At 39.1% G+C, this 16,855-nt stretch overlaps 3 protein-coding genes across 4 annotated transcripts in view; 1 reads left to right on the forward strand and 2 right to left on the reverse strand.

The window, feature by feature from the left end:
- Positions 1 to 632, reverse strand: part of lmbr1 (limb development membrane protein 1) — a 38,342-nt gene extending 37,710 nt beyond the window's left edge. For both annotated transcript variants that reach the window (XR_013771750.1, XM_079259929.1), the window contains exon 1: positions 484 to 632. Coding sequence is in view for 1 of the 2 variants with exons in the window: in XM_079259929.1 (XP_079116055.1) it covers positions 484 to 546 (63 nt within the window). In the remaining variant the exon portion in view is untranslated. The remainder of the gene's footprint in view (positions 1 to 483) is intronic.
- Positions 633 to 794: 162 nt separating this feature from the next.
- nom1 (nucleolar protein with MIF4G domain 1) lies at positions 795 to 10,675 on the forward strand. Its single transcript, XM_079259855.1, has 11 exons — positions 795 to 1,943; positions 2,049 to 2,161; positions 3,577 to 3,772; positions 4,419 to 4,742; positions 4,886 to 4,996; positions 5,473 to 5,643; positions 6,682 to 6,803; positions 6,921 to 7,053; positions 9,507 to 9,638; positions 9,747 to 9,856; positions 10,362 to 10,675. Exons 1-11 carry the CDS (start codon positions 1,026 to 1,028, stop codon positions 10,537 to 10,539), a joined length of 2,508 nt encoding a protein of 835 aa, XP_079115981.1. The 5' UTR covers positions 795 to 1,025; the 3' UTR covers positions 10,540 to 10,675.
- Positions 10,676 to 12,920: 2,245 nt separating this feature from the next.
- mnx1 (motor neuron and pancreas homeobox 1) lies at positions 12,921 to 15,129 on the reverse strand (the record flags this gene model as incomplete). The annotated part of the gene is made up of 3 exons (XM_079259872.1): positions 12,921 to 13,208; positions 13,793 to 13,953; positions 14,616 to 15,129. The coding sequence occupies 3 exons, from the start codon at positions 15,127 to 15,129 to the stop codon at positions 12,921 to 12,923; spliced, it is 963 nt and encodes a 320-aa protein (XP_079115998.1).
- Positions 15,130 to 16,855: the final 1,726 nt, after the last annotated feature.

The following is a 16,855-nucleotide window of genomic DNA, read 5'->3' on the forward strand; positions in this document are numbered from 1 at the left end:
AGAAAATAGTGCATATACTACACATGGATCACACGTTATAACACTGCACTTAAAAGTACGTTTTGGCTGACCTCAGCTTTGACTAAAACCTTATAAGTTTCTTATTTTTAAAAAATGAAAGAAAAGAAAAAAACCGTACACATGTTAACCGTAGTGAACCGTAGACATGTTAACAAGTACTAAAAGTGTTAAGAATAATCTTTACAAGTATACCAAGCAGTTAGCAGGTGCTAATGTTAACGGAAGCTCCAGCTTTAAGTATTCTCGCTTACTATAATCTTAAATCATTCATACAAAACTTAGCTTGAAAATTAACCGGCATCTAAACACCATATTTTGGACTGCACTCTTAAATACAGAATCCCACTTAATAGATCATGTAAACGCAAACTGACAGGCAAAGCTAACATTAGCTTCCCTTGACGTTAATGGGCGCTAGAGGACGTTAGCCAGCTAGCCTCTTCTAGCATCTCCGTTACTTACGATGTACTCTCGAACCTGGCTGTGGAAATTCTGCTCTCTGATAGTAACATCGTCTTCTTCCATTCTTCATATTGCAAGTACAAAAAAAAGCTACAGACTCGCTACATTCTACCTCGCACTGCTGGTGACTACATGTACAACTCTTGCTTCCTCTCTCCTATGCAGAAACTGCTCTGACTGGTGGGAAGGCTGTGTACATCGAAGTGAAACCACTCCGTGCCAGGCTAAACACGCCCCAAAATAAACTGTGTCATCACCATGCGTCACGTTACTCTGGAAGGAAATACTCACTTGTTCCCGGGTCACATCAACAACCATGTCCTCATGGACATCCATGTGCAGACTAAGGTATTCATTTGATTATATTTAAACCCTCCCTTTTTTTTTTCTTTTTTTTTAAATATCCTGATTAGCGCGTCCTTTTGTTGTTAAAAATCCTCATTAATTACCTTTGTTCTATATTTTTAAGAAGGAGTAGCTGGTAAGACCACGCAGTTCACGTTATCAGCGTACAAGCCAAAAGTTGAAATTGTAAACAAAAAATGAAAGGAAAATTTAAGCAGAACACCAAGAAGAAGAAAGGGAATGCAGTTTTACAAAAGTACATGCTATCTGTTGATAATTTCGTTAAAAGCAGCGGCATAGAAAAGACTGAAGACCACCATGGGATAAGATTTGTAAAAAAGAAAAGCAAAAAGGAACTGCGTAAAGAGAAACGAAAGCGGAAAAAAGCCAAGAGGAAAGGTCACGATGAAGGCCAAAACAGCACCAGTTTATCCCTTGGTGCTAATAAAGAGTCAGTGGAAAGGGCTGAGAAACAGACACAGGTTCCGAAGAAGAAAATGACTAAAACAAACAAGGAAGTGTCTAAACCAAATACTAGTAAGTCTGCTCTTGTTCTTACGGAGAAGTCCTCAAAGAAAGGCAAAAAAGTTAACAGGCTGCAAGAATCAAGAAAACTGGCACTATTGGAGGCAAATGAACAAGAGGACAGAGAGATTAAGAAACTTGAGCGTTGCCTTGGGTTAAACAAGAGGAAAAACAAAACAAATCTTCCACAATCCTTTGTGACTGATGGACTTGATTACATCCTGGGTGTGCTTGGCTCTGGCTCGTTAGCCATGGGGATGTATGATGATGATGATGATAACAATGATATGAATTTGGCCAAACAGAACTTTGAAACAATGAATGAATGTGACTCTGAGCTGTCAGATGAAGAGGAAGAAGCTGAGAACGAGATGGCAAGTGAAGATAGTGATAGTGACAATGATGAAGAGATGGATGATTATGAAAACGATGATGTTGAAGATAAAATGGAAGAAGAGGAGGAAATGGACAATGACAACGATGATCTGAATGAGAGCGATGCAGATGACTCAGATGATGAAAGAGAAAAGGAAACGGAGGAAGAAGCGGACATCCCTGATACCATGGTATCTGGGTCTAGATCAGAAAATGTGAGTTCAGAATACTTGATAAACTTCTTTGTAATTCTCATCAGATTTTCAACTTGCATGGTTTGTAATGGATCTTATCATGACGTTTATTTTTCTGATGTTAAGGACACCATGACAACCGGCAAGTATGTTCCACCTCAGCTTCGTAACACTGGAGATAATAAACGGAAAGTTGAGTTGGAAAAACTGAGGAGAAATGTAAAAGGCCTACTGAACAGGTAAAACTCCTTCCATTTCCAGTCATTCAGTCAATGATAGACTTAAATGTTAATAGAAAAGTCATATCATCTTCATCTGATAGGTATGCACTTATAAGAATCTTCATAGTAAAAAATAAAGTTAGATTTTGGGTACAATGCTTGTTGTTTTACTCTTTACATTTTTCCTGCATGACAATTCTGATGCTGCAGCAGCTCCTCACCCTGGCCAACAAACACATGGTGATTAGAAGAATTAAACAACATATGTTGCATAACTATATCCATTAATATTTTGTTTAATTGGCAATTGGGAATAATGGTTATTTAATCTAATCTATGTTCCTCCTCTGCCTCAGTCTGTGCTACAAAAGCCACAAAGATTTAGTTCCCATTCATGTAGCACTGTTGTTCAGGAACTAAGAACCAGCCTCCTGGTTCAAAAAAATATGAGTTTCCCTCCACAGTCTGACTGGCAGCAGCAATGTTTCTGTTATAACAAGTCTAGTACAAGATCACTCATGACGGTTTCAGTATTCCTGTTTAGGTCCTTCTGGCACTTATAAAGCTGGGAACAAAGATTTTTGGTTTATAACCCACTTTTTTAAACATATATATTTATTGACAATATAAGATCAACACAGTCAAGACAACAAACAATCAATATGGTAGTATTAGAATTAGTAATCATAAAACAAATTTTAAAAAAATGTATATATATTCATGATGACAGCAAGATCAGTCACTCACATCAGTCACCTCACTGAGGAAATTTTAACCCAGGGTCCCATATCTGGTCAAGTATCCTGCCTCTATTATAACTATAATACTATAGTCTCTCCAGATGCAGCATGTTTGCCAGTTTCCCCAACCAAAGGTCAAGCGTGGCATTGAGTCTTTCTTCCACACACTCGGGATCAGCTAGGCAATAATCATACTAAACATGCTATAAAACATACAAGCACAGAAGCTTTACAGAATTGAAAGATTTGTGACTAAAGACCTTGCAATAATGATGGGACACATAAACATCCTAATACTTTGGAATATGCAGTTAGGTTGTTGTTGTTTTTTATTTTATCCACCAAGCAACGTTTTTTTTCTTGCAAGGTGTTTTAAGTTTTGCAGCAGTATTACTAGATTATTTTACAAGACCTCAACAACCTGTCTGGTCTTAGATCTGTGTTTTTTTTTTAAAATTTTTTATCCTGTTTGACTCAAGCCATCCATAGAGGTGTGAAGTAGTCTTGTTTACCTCAGGGAGAAGATAAATTCTCCCATCACCCAAATCCAGTTGATCCGTTGTTGTTTTTTTTGTTTGTTTGTTTGTTTTTAAAATATTATTTAAAACTATTTTCAGCATTCCTAATTACTCCTAACCAGTGATAAAGATGCCTTCAACTGTATCTGAAAACTGATTGATACAATATTTTCAGGCTGAGTGAGCCCAACATGACCTTCATCTGCAGTCAGCTTGAGGGGCTGTACATGAGTTACAGCAGGAAAGACATGAACGACACTCTGACAGAAGTCCTGCTCGCAGCCTGCATCACCCCGACCCTGATGCCTGACCGGCTGCTAATGGAGCATGTGCTGCTTGTCAGTATTCTCCATAATGCTGTGGGGCTGGAGGTAGGTAGACACATTTTAATTCATCATTACAAGGTGTGTAGACTTACAAAGTTCTTAAACTGACTTGACAATATATCAGCGGGATTTGTGGGTAACTGTGTTTTACACATTAGTGCAATAGGACTTTTTCCTCCGAACGTTTCTACAGAACATCCATATTAGATGGAGCTTTTATGCAGGTTTTAGTTGTAGTTTGCTTTCAAGTCACTTCTGTGCTGCAGGGATAGAAGCCAAACAGCTTCTGGTTTACCTGCCTGGCAGAGAGAAACAGTCACCACTGACCTGCAGATTTACATCCCTTATTGAATTATTTATTGGAGGCTTTCTTCAAAAGGATGACCTTGTTTCACACTCCTCGATTATAAGTTAATACATTTGGCATAATTGGGAAGTAATTATTTCCTTTTCCATAAAGTGTAATGGGGATTGTTATCTTTCTTTTGGATTGACTCTGTGTTGAGTAAATCCCATGAAATTGGATTACAAGCACTTATCAAATCTGAACTGTTGAATTCTAGTTGTTGTTTTAAACCACAGAGCCTGTGTACACCTGTTAGGTTTGGAAATAGAGCTTATATCAAGCTGTCATCAGCCTTACATCTATAAACTGTATAGCAGCTGACATTGCATATTCTCTCTTCCCCAGGTGGGAGCCCATTTTCTGGAGACTGTTGTGCACAGGTTTAATGACGTGTACAAGACCCTAAGTGAAAGCAAAGAGTCAGACAACCTCATTGCCATTGTGGCTCACCTTTATAACTTCCAGGTGGTTCATTCCTTGCTCATCTTTGACATCCTGAAACTGCTAGTCAGAGCATTTACAGAGAAGGACATTGAGCTTGTTCTGTTCTTGCTGAGGAATGTCGGCTTCTCTCTGAGGAAGGATGATCCTCTGGCTCTCAAGGAGCTCATCTGTGAAGCCCAGCGCAAGGCCAGTGACATGGGATCAAAGTTTCAGGATCAGACAAGGGTTGGTCACATAAGATTATTTCTAACCTTTTAACCATTTACTTCCAGAACTACAAATAAACCATAATTGATTTCAGTAGCGTTATCTGTATCTTGATTTTATATTTACTTAAGATGCTCATTTAATATTTAACTTGTCTTCAGGTGCGTTTCATGCTGGAAACAATGCTGGCTCTAAAAAACAATGACATGAGGAAGATTCCTGGATATGATCCTGAGCCTGTGGAGAAACTTAAGAAGCTGCAGAGGACCTTGGTAGGTGACAACTGTGCTGGGGTTGAGCTAGCCTTTTTTGTTGCCTCGAGGACAGGGCTATTCAGCTAGGTCCCACAATGGCTGCAGCCCTGCAGGTTTTCAGTGTAACCCTGTGTCAACACATCTGATGCATATGAAATGGATTCAGTGGCCAATGAAGTTCTGTACAGTGACTCATTAATTTGTGCTGGTGCATGGATACATTGAAAACCTGCAGGGAATCACCATGCTCCAGGAACTCATTTCTTACCATACTGAACAAGTTGGGGTTATTTTCATGGTAACCCCCATTTGAGCCACCTGGAGGCGCCAGAGTGCCACAATCGCAAACTCCACTGTAACGTTGGTGCTTGGACTTCATATTGGTTATTTGAGCCTGTATCAAGCTCAGAAGGACTCCTGTGGTGTGATTTATTGTTTTGTAACTTTTACAAAGTGCGGATGTGACCAATCCCTGCTGAATGTTTGATACTCAGATCCAGCGGAGTGCCGGAGGCAGTGACGTAAAACTGAGAGTCTCTCTGGAAAACCTCTTGGCAGCAGATCAGGTGGGCCGCTGGTGGATTGTTGGCTCATCGTGGAGCGGTGCACCCATGATCAACAAGCAAGGCGACACAACCCCGAAGCAGAACATAGCTGGAGGACAGGTAGATGAGTACATGATATTTTATCTAAGAGTTTGGTGAAGAATTCCCAGTTTAGATTTATCTAAGTGCCATGGAAGTTATTCTGGTGTAGAGTTTAAATGATGTGATACAGAGAGCAAATACTAAAGTGATTATGTTGTACTTTTTTTTTGGAATCAACAGCTGATGCAGTGTTTTCACAATATCGTGTATTTTGATGCTTTGAAAGAGCATACCTCATAAATATGAACCGTTAGTCATTTGTAAATATTACAAGCTAACACAGTTTTCCAGGTCTTCACAGTTGACTGCTTGCCTCTACCTCCATTCCTCCATCTAATGCACATCTGCTTCTGTTTCATATACCATACCTCCTGTCAGCTTTGAGTAATTATCACCAAACTGACCAGCTTTCATCCTCAGAACTGTTCACGGGATGATTTATCATTGGGTGTACCTGCTTTGTCTACAAAACAACAGAAATTCTGCCTCAGCCTGTAAATATGCTTTGTGTGTAGATGAAAATGATTGATGCAGCTACAAAGCTGCTGGGTAGGGAAGGCACAGTTTAAAACATGTTTTGCTTGATTTATTTGTTACTTTTTTAATCTCCAATTAAATACTGGCTCATTTAAACTGACATGAGAAATTCCTACATGACATTTTACCATCACTGTTTTCTGGTGTGCAGTTTGTTTGGGGTTTTTTTTTTTTTTTTTCTCTTCCAGAGAATTTGCTCTTTTTTATAATTTACAAATTAAATAAATTAATTAACTGGGCTCCAAATTTAAGAAAACAATCTTCAAGCATGGGCTGAAGTGTAATATTTTGTGACAGATAAGGGTTTTAACAAGGAATCACTCAAACACCTCTCACTGCTTGGTTTGTTTCAACGAATGCTTGATGTTAATTATACAGTCTTGATCTTTTTGCGTATGCATTCTAATACCTGAGAACAGTGATGTACATTGACTATATACATGTGCAAAATCAGAGAACTTTTCTCAATTAACACTGCATGAGAAAAGCTTAATTTACTTTCTGATGTACCTTCTCCAGTTTAGTACAAAAGTTTTAGAGCTGGCTAAGAAACAAAGGATGAACACTGAGGTCAGAAGAAACATCTTCTGCGTGCTGATGACCAGTGAGGATTACCTGGATGCTTTTGAAAAACTCTTGAGGTTTGTTTCCCTTCATATCTTTATTCTGTTTTAAAAAATTCCTTTAGGGATAAGTATGATATGTTACATTTAGAGGCTTCTTCTCTTGCAAATCTCTTCCATTTGCTTTGTGTGAAGGATGGGCCTGAAGGACAAGCAGGAGAGAGAAATCGTTCATGTCTTGATGGACTGCTGCCTGCAGGAGAAAACCTTCAATGCCTTTTACGCTGTACTGGGAGAGAAATTTTGCTCCCACGATCGGCGTTTCCAGGTATTTTAAGACAGCTGAGATTTACTAAACACAAATGCAAATATCAGGTAATGTACATGTAGCAAAATGCACTGTAAATTAACTTTGACTTGTCTTAGAGTCAGATAAGTTGGTGCAAACACATAAAAAAGTTGCATTGGGGAATTTGATTACCTGGCATATTTGTGTGACCACCCAGTGTGTGTGTGTGTGTGTGTGTGTGTGTGTGTGTGTGTGTGTGTGTGTGTGTGTGTGTGTGTGTGTGTGTGTGTGTGTGTGTGTGTGTGTGAGAGAGAGAGAGAGAGAGAGAGAGAGAGAGAGAGAGAGAGAGAGAGAGAGAGAGAGAGAGAGAGAGAGAGAGAGAGAGAGAGAGAGAGAGAGAGAGAGAGAGAGAGAGAGAGACCTGTGTGTGGCCTGCAGTTCACCTCTGCAGTGTGGGAGCCTCTAACACCTCTCACTTCTGATTTGACTCAAACTGTGACTACAAACAATGAGACAGAGACCACACTTCCTACACTGCTGCCATGTTGGTCAGCAGCTCATATCAGAGACTGGTGACCATTGTCCTGATCAAAGAGCCTGAAACGGAGCTGCTGGGAATGTTTGCAATTCACATGTAAACTGGACCCAGATGAGAGGGTCACCTTTGCAGAGAAGTCACTCATTTAGGATGTTTACTGCTGGTTTTCACAGGTGAATTATTTTTCATGCTGTTGCTTTTTAGCACATAGAAGATCTTTGAAACATTAGTATTGTTTGATCTCCACAAAACATTTTTGAAAATAGGGTTTGTTTGTCATGAAATGTTTTTTATATTCAGCTTATTTTCTAAAGTATTGGGTATTGTTTTTTTTTTTCCAAAATTTTGATCCTTTTTGAGAGTTTAATTTATTTTTCCTTGACCTTATTTGTGTTTTGCACTCCAGAGCTACCAGCATTCATAAAAGACTTGATGATTAGAGCTAGCTGTTACAACACCAAAGCCACACAATAGTAGTACAACCTTTTAGTTCTCATCTGGATTAGCTGTCCAAGCAGACCAGTAGTCCTCGTGCCCTGTTATGTTAAATAACTGTTTTTGAAAACGTCACAATTCTTGTGTTTTTTTGCTGGTCTTTGGGAAATGAGATGTTTCTTATTCCAGACGTTTTGCTGTGCATCATCCATCATGTCACTGCCATCTCCACTAATGGTGAAAGGCAAAGGTTGTGATTTTGAGGCACTTGGATGTATTTGCCTCATACACTTATTTACTTTCTTTTATTTTATTTTTCTAATTTCATCATCTCAGCATCACATCTGAGTTACAGTATCCTGCAGGTTTTGTCCATGCTTGTTTCAGGCTCCATTGTATATTTGGTTCCAATTGATGGCAGCACAGGAAAAGGGCAAGGTCAAACATTTGGACTTAAGCTAACTGGCTATATGAAATTATTTGGTCTACCAAAACCAATGAAATCAAACCCTGCTCTGCCTCCTCCCCGTGTCTGGTCCAGATTCATATATAACACATTTAAAACCAATTCAAGTTGGCCAAAGTACTTTACATTCCAGTATAATTTACAAACAACCAGATAATGGATGATACTAATAAATAAAGAGAGTAAAACCAACATAATAAATATGAATAACTCAAACACCAGACATCAGCTGTTGTTCAAATGTATTTTCCCTCCCATTCCTCCCGATACCAGCCTTTTTTCTGATGATCTGATGTTATATTCAGGTACTGGGGCTGGATTTTTAATTGCAGAATGTGGGTTTTTATGCACTGTAAGCATTTTGACAACGATCTCCAAACATGGACTTACTGTTGTTATATTGTATACAATGAATCACCAGTGTTTGGTATTTTTTGTGATTCTGAAAGATCACTAACCAGGGATTATTGGTAACACACACACACACACACACACACACACTTATACATAGCATTTGTTTGCCAACAAATCAAAACTTTGACCAATTAGTGCCCGGTATTTTTATTTTTTGGTAGCACCTATTATAATGATGTACTGTTGGAGATTGAATCATGATATGAACCTTTACATTTATTTAGTGTTAGATATGTTTACCCTTCATACCAGTGACTTCGCCGGCTCAGTTTGCAGGGTTGTTGCCACGGTGACTGCCCCTGTCTGGGTGGCTGGAGGTCCAGCAGGGTCAAGCCAGATGTTTTCATTCTGCTGATACTTTTATACCTACGTTCTGATAGGAGACAGTAACGAGGGATGGGAGTACAAGTTTGTGCAGAATGGGGTAGGAGTGAGTGAGGTTAGTGTACATGCACTATTGTTGGTGTCTGTGAGTCTGCGTGTGTGACAGAAACTATAATGAGGTGTGTATTTTTAAATTGCTGTTTTATTCTCCGAAGGCTTTTTATGGATGCATTCCATCTGGCTATCTCTATGGTTATTTAGTAAATAATTCTGCAACTATCTGCTAATTTTTGTACCATCTCTTTGTTATTCAAGATGACCTTCCAATTCAGCCTATGGGACAAGTTCAGGGACCTCTCCAACCTTCCCAGCAGCACCTTCAACAATCTGGTCCAGCTCGTGACTCATTTTCTCCAGAGGAAGTGCCTTTCACTGTCCATTCTCAAAGTGAGTAATACGCTGTATGTAGCATGCAGCAGTCACTGACATTATGTGATGTTTAAATGGTTATACTATATTCTTTACAACTGCCTCTAAACTGTGTCTGTCTTGAAGGTAATAGAGTTTGGGGAACTAGATAAACCCAAGGTGCGCTTCTTGCGTCAGGTGCTGACCAAACTTCTTAAAGAAACTGAGCCCGAGGAGCTAGCCATCATATTTGGGAGGTGAGTTTTGTTGTTCCTGTTCTTATATAATATTCAAATATCTAAGGTTATACACAGCTGGGATAGGCTCCAGCTTCCCCGCGACCCTGAATTGGATTAAGCGGTTTAGAAAATGAATGAATGAATAAGTTCATACAAAATGAGATGCAATGTAAAAAGGAAAGTAAAGTGTAAAATAGTTATTGCTGCTACATGATACTGTTTGCTAGAGCAATTATTTGTGAAAGTCTCATGATAACTTGATTCAACATGATTTATCTCGAGTATAATCAGCATAGTGCATGTAATTTTATGGTAATAAAAAAAAAAAAACATTTAGTTTGGATCAAAATTATACAAAAAGAGCAAAAGATCATCTTCACAACATTTCTACCTCAAAGATCTGTTGGCTTCAACGTGAACCTGTTATTGGGTGTCATCCTTCATGTAAAACCTGTGCTTTTTACTGCTGGATGATATGTGAAAGTCTGAAAATCAATGTGCCTCGTTGTTCACCATCCATCAGGATTTCAGGAATTCCCAAGCTAGGAATGCTGCGGGAGGGCTTGAAGCTTTTCATCAGTCACTTCCTCCTGAAAAATGCCAAGTCACATGGACCAGCTGAGCAAGCAGCGGTGCTGTCAGAGCGCGCCCAGGTCGCCACCAAAGCCATGGAGGCCAAAGAGGCCAATATCAAACTGTAAAACACACACCCACACCCCAGAAATCCAAAGTGTGTATTGTGGAACAAACAGATGCTTGTTTAGGTAAAATGAGTCTTTAAAGAACAAACACAAATCTGCTAAGAGAAGAAATAAAAGTACATTTAACAGGAGTAAATGGTAGTTCTTTCAGCAGTACACTTTGTATCGTATTTCTATCTTTTATTCAGCTACATTTAATTCAGCCTTGTGCTATTTGATGAGAATTTATATATTATATAATTTGATTAGATGTGTTGTCAACATTGTTTTTTTTAAATATTTGTCAATAAAAGAGTCGGGTTGTCCTTCACCAGATAAACAAGTGAAGCTGCTTTTTGAAGCTTTATTTTTTCTGTCTTGAACCAAAAAAAAAAAAATCTTAAATCCTCTCTTATTTTTACATTTTTACTCAGACATCCCTCTTGGAGGCAGTGTATAATCATTAAGTACTGCACACCTGAACTCTTCTTTTTTCTAGGTTTTGTTGAGTATTAACACTTTACCCAACACAACTTGCATTTTAATCAAGCCGTCAGCTGGTGGTCAAAGGTTTATAAGCCTTTTTTTTTTTCTTTAGATATTTCTATTTGGCTGGTGTGTGTGCATCTGACTCAATAACAAAAAAATAAAGTGGCTTTGGTATCATTTATTCAGTGTTTACACACCCTGATGAAATGAGCCAGAGGCTCTGAATCTAACTTGTTCTGTTTGCTCGCTGACACCAGTATCTTCCTGCATGGTTAGCATAGCAGAGGCATTCTGTTACATTTGATACTTGCTCTTATTAATTAGCTCCATTGGTGTGGCCCGTATCAATCTGAGGCGGGAGCGTGGGTGGCTTGAGGTCAGGAATTGGCCATCAAGGTCAGCCAGGGGAAACGTTCACCACTAGGGCACAAAGAAAGCTGCTGCAGCTCAAACTTACTAAGGGACTCATTGAAAAATGGAAAATATTAGGAATGAAAATTTTCAGTTAAGGTGGAGAAGGGATCAATAGGCTCACAGTACAGTTAATGCGGGAGCTTTTGTCTGCAGCTGTGAGGCAGAGCTACTCTGTGAGCTCTACCAGGTGACCCTCAATTGAACTTTAATTTAGTCTGCTAAAGCAAACAGCTGAAGAAAACCAACAGATCCTCCAGTAATCCTGTTACACATGGCACGAAAATCACTCAAACACTGTTGTAAACGAACACTGATCATTAAAGGAACACGCAAAATCATTTACAGGTGAGTCAAGCTGAAAAAGTTCAGTGTGGGCCGCCAAAAAATAAGGTTAGAAATTGACTGCCATGTGTTTTAGCAGAAAAATGTTGATTTTGTTTAAATAAAAACATAAAAACAACCTTTACATTACACATCGTACCACGTTTTGCAGATTCTTTTATATTTTGACAGCTTTTTTTTTTTTTTTTTTTAAACTTGCTATAAAAATTTGAATTTAAATAAGAGTAAATTTCAAGATGTTTTCAATTAGAGCGAGTTTATGACCCTGGAATGATTTCAGTCCTTAAAATAGTGCCTACAGTGGCCAAATTGTGTCAAACACGCCTTTTAAATGGTTTATTAATACAAGCCCATTGCTAGTGTGGTGTGAAATGTTTCTTCCATCTGCCTGCCGACTTGTTGTTTGCTCTCACTGTACGTTTGCACAGATCTGACAGCGCTATTAACAGTAATTCCCATGACCCGACCTGTCAGAGCAAAGAGAAGAAACACAAGGCTCTGTCTCTGCATCCAGACTGAAACACCGCCAGAAAAGCTTCAACTCAGGGACCATTTTCCTTTGCTGAAAAAAGGGTTAAATAAATGTGGCAAAATCTTGGTTTTCTATATATATATATATATTTAAAAAAAAACCCATTTTATTTCACATTGTTTGCATTAAGAGGGACGCTAAATAATAATTTATCATGCACTTGTATGAGTGATTTATAAATACAGTGTAGAAAAAGAAACATTTCCAACGTGTTACGACGCAGTACTTGGAAATACGACGCCACATAAAGTAAAATAAGACAAATGGCGGCAGATAATTTGTTGGATGGTCCATAGGATATTATTTAATGTTTATTGCCGAGAAACTAACCATTATACAACAGATAAAGATTGCAAATCCTGAGCTAGTTTACAGCGTCATGCAGTAGGATCCCATGTTGCCAAATGCGCAACGACGCTCCTGTGAGTAAAACAAACATGAATTTCTTGCTTTATTGCTTGTATATGGCACGAGAGCGCATTTTTTTCTAAATAAAAATCTCAATTATTCCATGTAGGTGATACGAGGTTGGAATACATGCATCTGGATTTAACAGCCAAAATCCTTTAAAGTCTTTAAACGGAGTTTGCTCGTTTTTTTATTCTTATTTTTGCCCCATGCAGCTTCAGGGTTGTGGACTAACGTCGCTGTTGTGATTCCGCTCATCGTCCGAAGAGCAGTCTGACGAGTTGTACAGGAAATTGTCACCTTCTTCGTCGTCACTGTCCCTGAAGTCTCTTATTCTGCCGTTTTTTGAGTCTGTCTTGCTGTGATAATCCGACTGTTCGAGTCCGTCTGATTTATCTTGGCTGCTCTTGGTGCCTTTCTGCTTCTCGGCCTCCTGGGCGGCCTGTTCTTTGGCCTTTTTGCTCCTCTTCCATTTCATGCGTCTGTTCTGGAACCAGATCTTAACCTGGGGAGAGGCAGGGAGGAATAGTTGAGTTGATTATTATGGCACTGGATAAATATTCTTTTGGCGCACTCTGACGGAGCTGCAGCATCAGCTGCTTTTTTTTCTGGTCATTGAACTTTTTCCATTCTTTCCCCTTATTTATGTCAGTAATTTTGTACATTTTCGTATCATAGTATTGCTGTGTGTGCACCTGTACGTGTGCTTCTAAGGTTTTCAAATACCTCACACATTCTTAAAAGTAACACAAATAAAGGAAGTTGGTGCGCAACACGTGCGTAAAGGTCAACAATCCTGACACCGAGGTCTTCGGTTCTGCATGTCTTTTGTGGACTGAAAACCTTCCGAAATTCCATCAAACTAGAAACTAGTTGCAGGTAAAGGAAACTCTGGTGGCATTTTCCTGTGTAAATGCAAAGTAATGACTTAGTAATGACTTCCTTTTACTTAAACATATTTTCCAATCTAGTAGTTGTTTTGCTGTATTTATTTATTTTTCTTTTCTTTTCTAACATGTGTAAATCCATGACCTAGTTAGCATTTGCCCCTTATAGGGAAAAAAAAAACATAAGGCAGATTTGAGTTACCTGGGTTTCTGTCAACATGAGGGACGTGGCCACCTCAAAGCGCTTCGGTCTTGACAGATACTTGTTCAGCTTGAACTGATGTTCCAGTTCCAGTAGCTGCTGACTCGTGAACGCAGTTCTTGGTCTTCTGCACTTCCCGAGCAAGCTTGACTGCGCCTGAGCTGCAAGACAAAACAAAGATTTTTAAACATCTGAAAGAGTTTAACCTTTATTGGTGTGCCTTTCGTTGTTTAAATTAGGCCTTGTGAATTTCTTGAATATCTAACATATTGTGATGTGATTTATTCATAATCATAAGTCTGACACCTCTCTTCCGGTAGCCTGTAATATTTTTAGTCAAGCAGCAGACTAGTCCACATATGAATATATCCATAGACCAGCTATTTGCCCCTTCATTTTGTACAAATCTGTTAAAAAGAGCAGAAACAAAAAGGCAGTATCTGGTGAGCAAATCGCATGTCGACTGTGGCTTTCACACTCCTCTGTCACTTTCCCACTGTCCATTATCTATCAATTTTAGTTCCTCTCACAAAAAACCACCACTGTATGACTGGGTCTTCATTCAGACGATAAAATCTTATGGAAACTGTGCAGTAAACATTAAAAAAAAAAAAAAAAAAAAATTAAAAAAAAAAAAAAAAAAAGATTTTTACTATCAGGCTTTTCTCCAGTTGCGGATGCTGCTTTACAGAATAATGGAGGCTGATGACATTTTTTTTAAGTTAGATTTCTAACATGTCCCCAAAGCAGAAGCTTTAACCTAAATCAACTTTTGCTTTATTTGGAGTTAACATGAGAGGGATTCCTCTGAACAGTTACTCACAATTAAAGTCAGACATTTTAGGGAGCATCATCCCGGCTGTGGAAACCCGGAGCCAGTGATCTAGCTGGAAGGTGCTGGCTGTCAGTTTAATGGGATCACTGGTGTGGTGGTGATGGGAGCCGTGCGGATAGGAGTAGGACAGGACTGGGTGTTGGCCTGTGAGTGCTGCAGCGGAGTAGGTGTACATGGGATGGCCGTAGAGAGCCTGTGCCGGGATCCCTGCGGTACTCTGCGAATGTAATCCAACCATGCTGTGCGGGCTGTTGAGGAAACCCGGTTTAGGAATGAGGCCGCAGGTGGAAATCCTCGGTGGGGACGGCGTCTCTGCGCGTAAAGACTCCGCGCTGGTGGTCAGCTCTGCGACTGCAACACTTCCAGACGACGGGATGGAGGAGGCGGATGTGGTGGAGGAGGATGAGGACAGGGAAGTCACAAGCGCGAGCGGAGAGGTCTGCACCTTAGGTGTATCGACTGCTAAAAGCGCATCGATGCGAAAGTTTTTAGATTTCTCCATTGGTCACCCCGGTGCGCGTCCTTGTCGCCTCTGCGGCAGTTAGACTTGTAGATGAAGTCAGCGCCGTTTTCTCACCTCTCCAAAAGTTATGATGTGATCCAGAGTGTGAGAGAGGAGCTTTGACACTTAATCCCGGTCAGATGGAGACGATTGGTGCAGCAGTCTAGCAGGGGGCCGTCCCAAGCACGCGGCGGACCCAACAACGCCTCAACATCTAATCCAAGGACTGCAATATTTATTCCATGATTATTGCCGTGGAAGCGAAAATGACGCAGATGTTTAGATTAAAACGTCCTTTCTTTCGTATTTAACTGGATGCTATTTTATGTGAATCATTCATTCACAAGATGCTAAAGGAAAATAGACAGTTATATATATATATATATATATATATATATATATATATATATAGACAGTTATATATATATATATATATATATATATATATATATATATATATATATATATATATATATATATATATATATATATATATAAAATTATATATATATATAAAATTATATATATATATAATTTATATGTGTGTGTGTGTGTGTTACAACTCATCTTTACAGTCGTGATACCTTTTCCATTGGGTACCGAAAGTGTAAATATGTATATTGTTGTTTAAGAGAGTTTGTTTTATTTAAACCTTTATTTATACTTGTATTGGATTTGCTGTAATGTATGTTTCTCTTTCTGCCACTCCGTGCACCCTATCCCATATCGTGACCTGCTGTAACAAGTTCATTTCTTCACTATGATATCAAATAAAGTCTAAGTCTAAAATGGGCAATGTCAGAAACCTCAAACTTACGCAATAATCAGAGATATTAGATTGGGAGTGACATGCTGGGATATGTTGGATAAGCAAAAATCCATTTTCACACCTAACACATGGGGTGATGTGTAAGGTTGTCAGTCATTATACTTAGGATATTGAAATCAGACAAGGAGAAATATATCATCACTTACAAATGGGGACATTTTGTGCCAGAAACGCCCTGAGAGGCCAACAGGGAAATTTTGGTAAAAGCCGTCCTTCTGTCACTCCGAATCTGAAGATGACAGCTGCTCTCTGGCATCCAACCTCATTACTTTTGATTATTATTTCCGAAAAGAACAAAGTTTTGGTTTGAGACGCTTGTTTGGGGATTTTCCATACACTGACAAAGATTTTCAAGCATCAACTTGTTTGTGTCATTGAGTAAATTAACCTTTTAGTTAGATTAGATTAAAATCACTTGTGTTTTTTTTTTTCTTTTCTTTGAATCTGTGAAGTCAAATATTTCAACAGTTAGTGTTCAGCACTGGAAAAAATGTCGTAATTGAAAGGCTTAAAGTGTGGTGAGGAGAGAGATGTAATAGGCCCATGGCTCCGGGTGACTTGGGTCTAATAAGCCACTTAAAGTTAATGGAAGAGGAGGTCAAAACGAGAATTATTGACACCCCGTTGGCCTTAACCTGTCTACCAATAAAGCTGATTAGTTTTTGTCAATTCATCAGCGAAGCGCGCTCCTACGGACGTTTATTTGCTCAGGGGAAATCAACAAGTCACTGGGTAGTTTTCAAGTAAAGGATCGCCATTTAATTGTGGACCTTGATGATCATGACCAATTACAGAATGATAACTGGAAGATTGATGTGGGTGGGATGTTGGCCTGCATGGAAACCTGGAAAGAAATAGGCTAAAAAGAGAGAGAGGTAGTTAATTCATGCACTTCTC

This window comes from Telmatherina bonti (genome assembly GCF_933228915.1).
Source record: "Telmatherina bonti genome assembly, chromosome: 20".
In the NCBI taxonomy this organism is placed as follows: Eukaryota; Metazoa; Chordata; class Actinopteri; order Atheriniformes; family Telmatherinidae; genus Telmatherina; species Telmatherina bonti.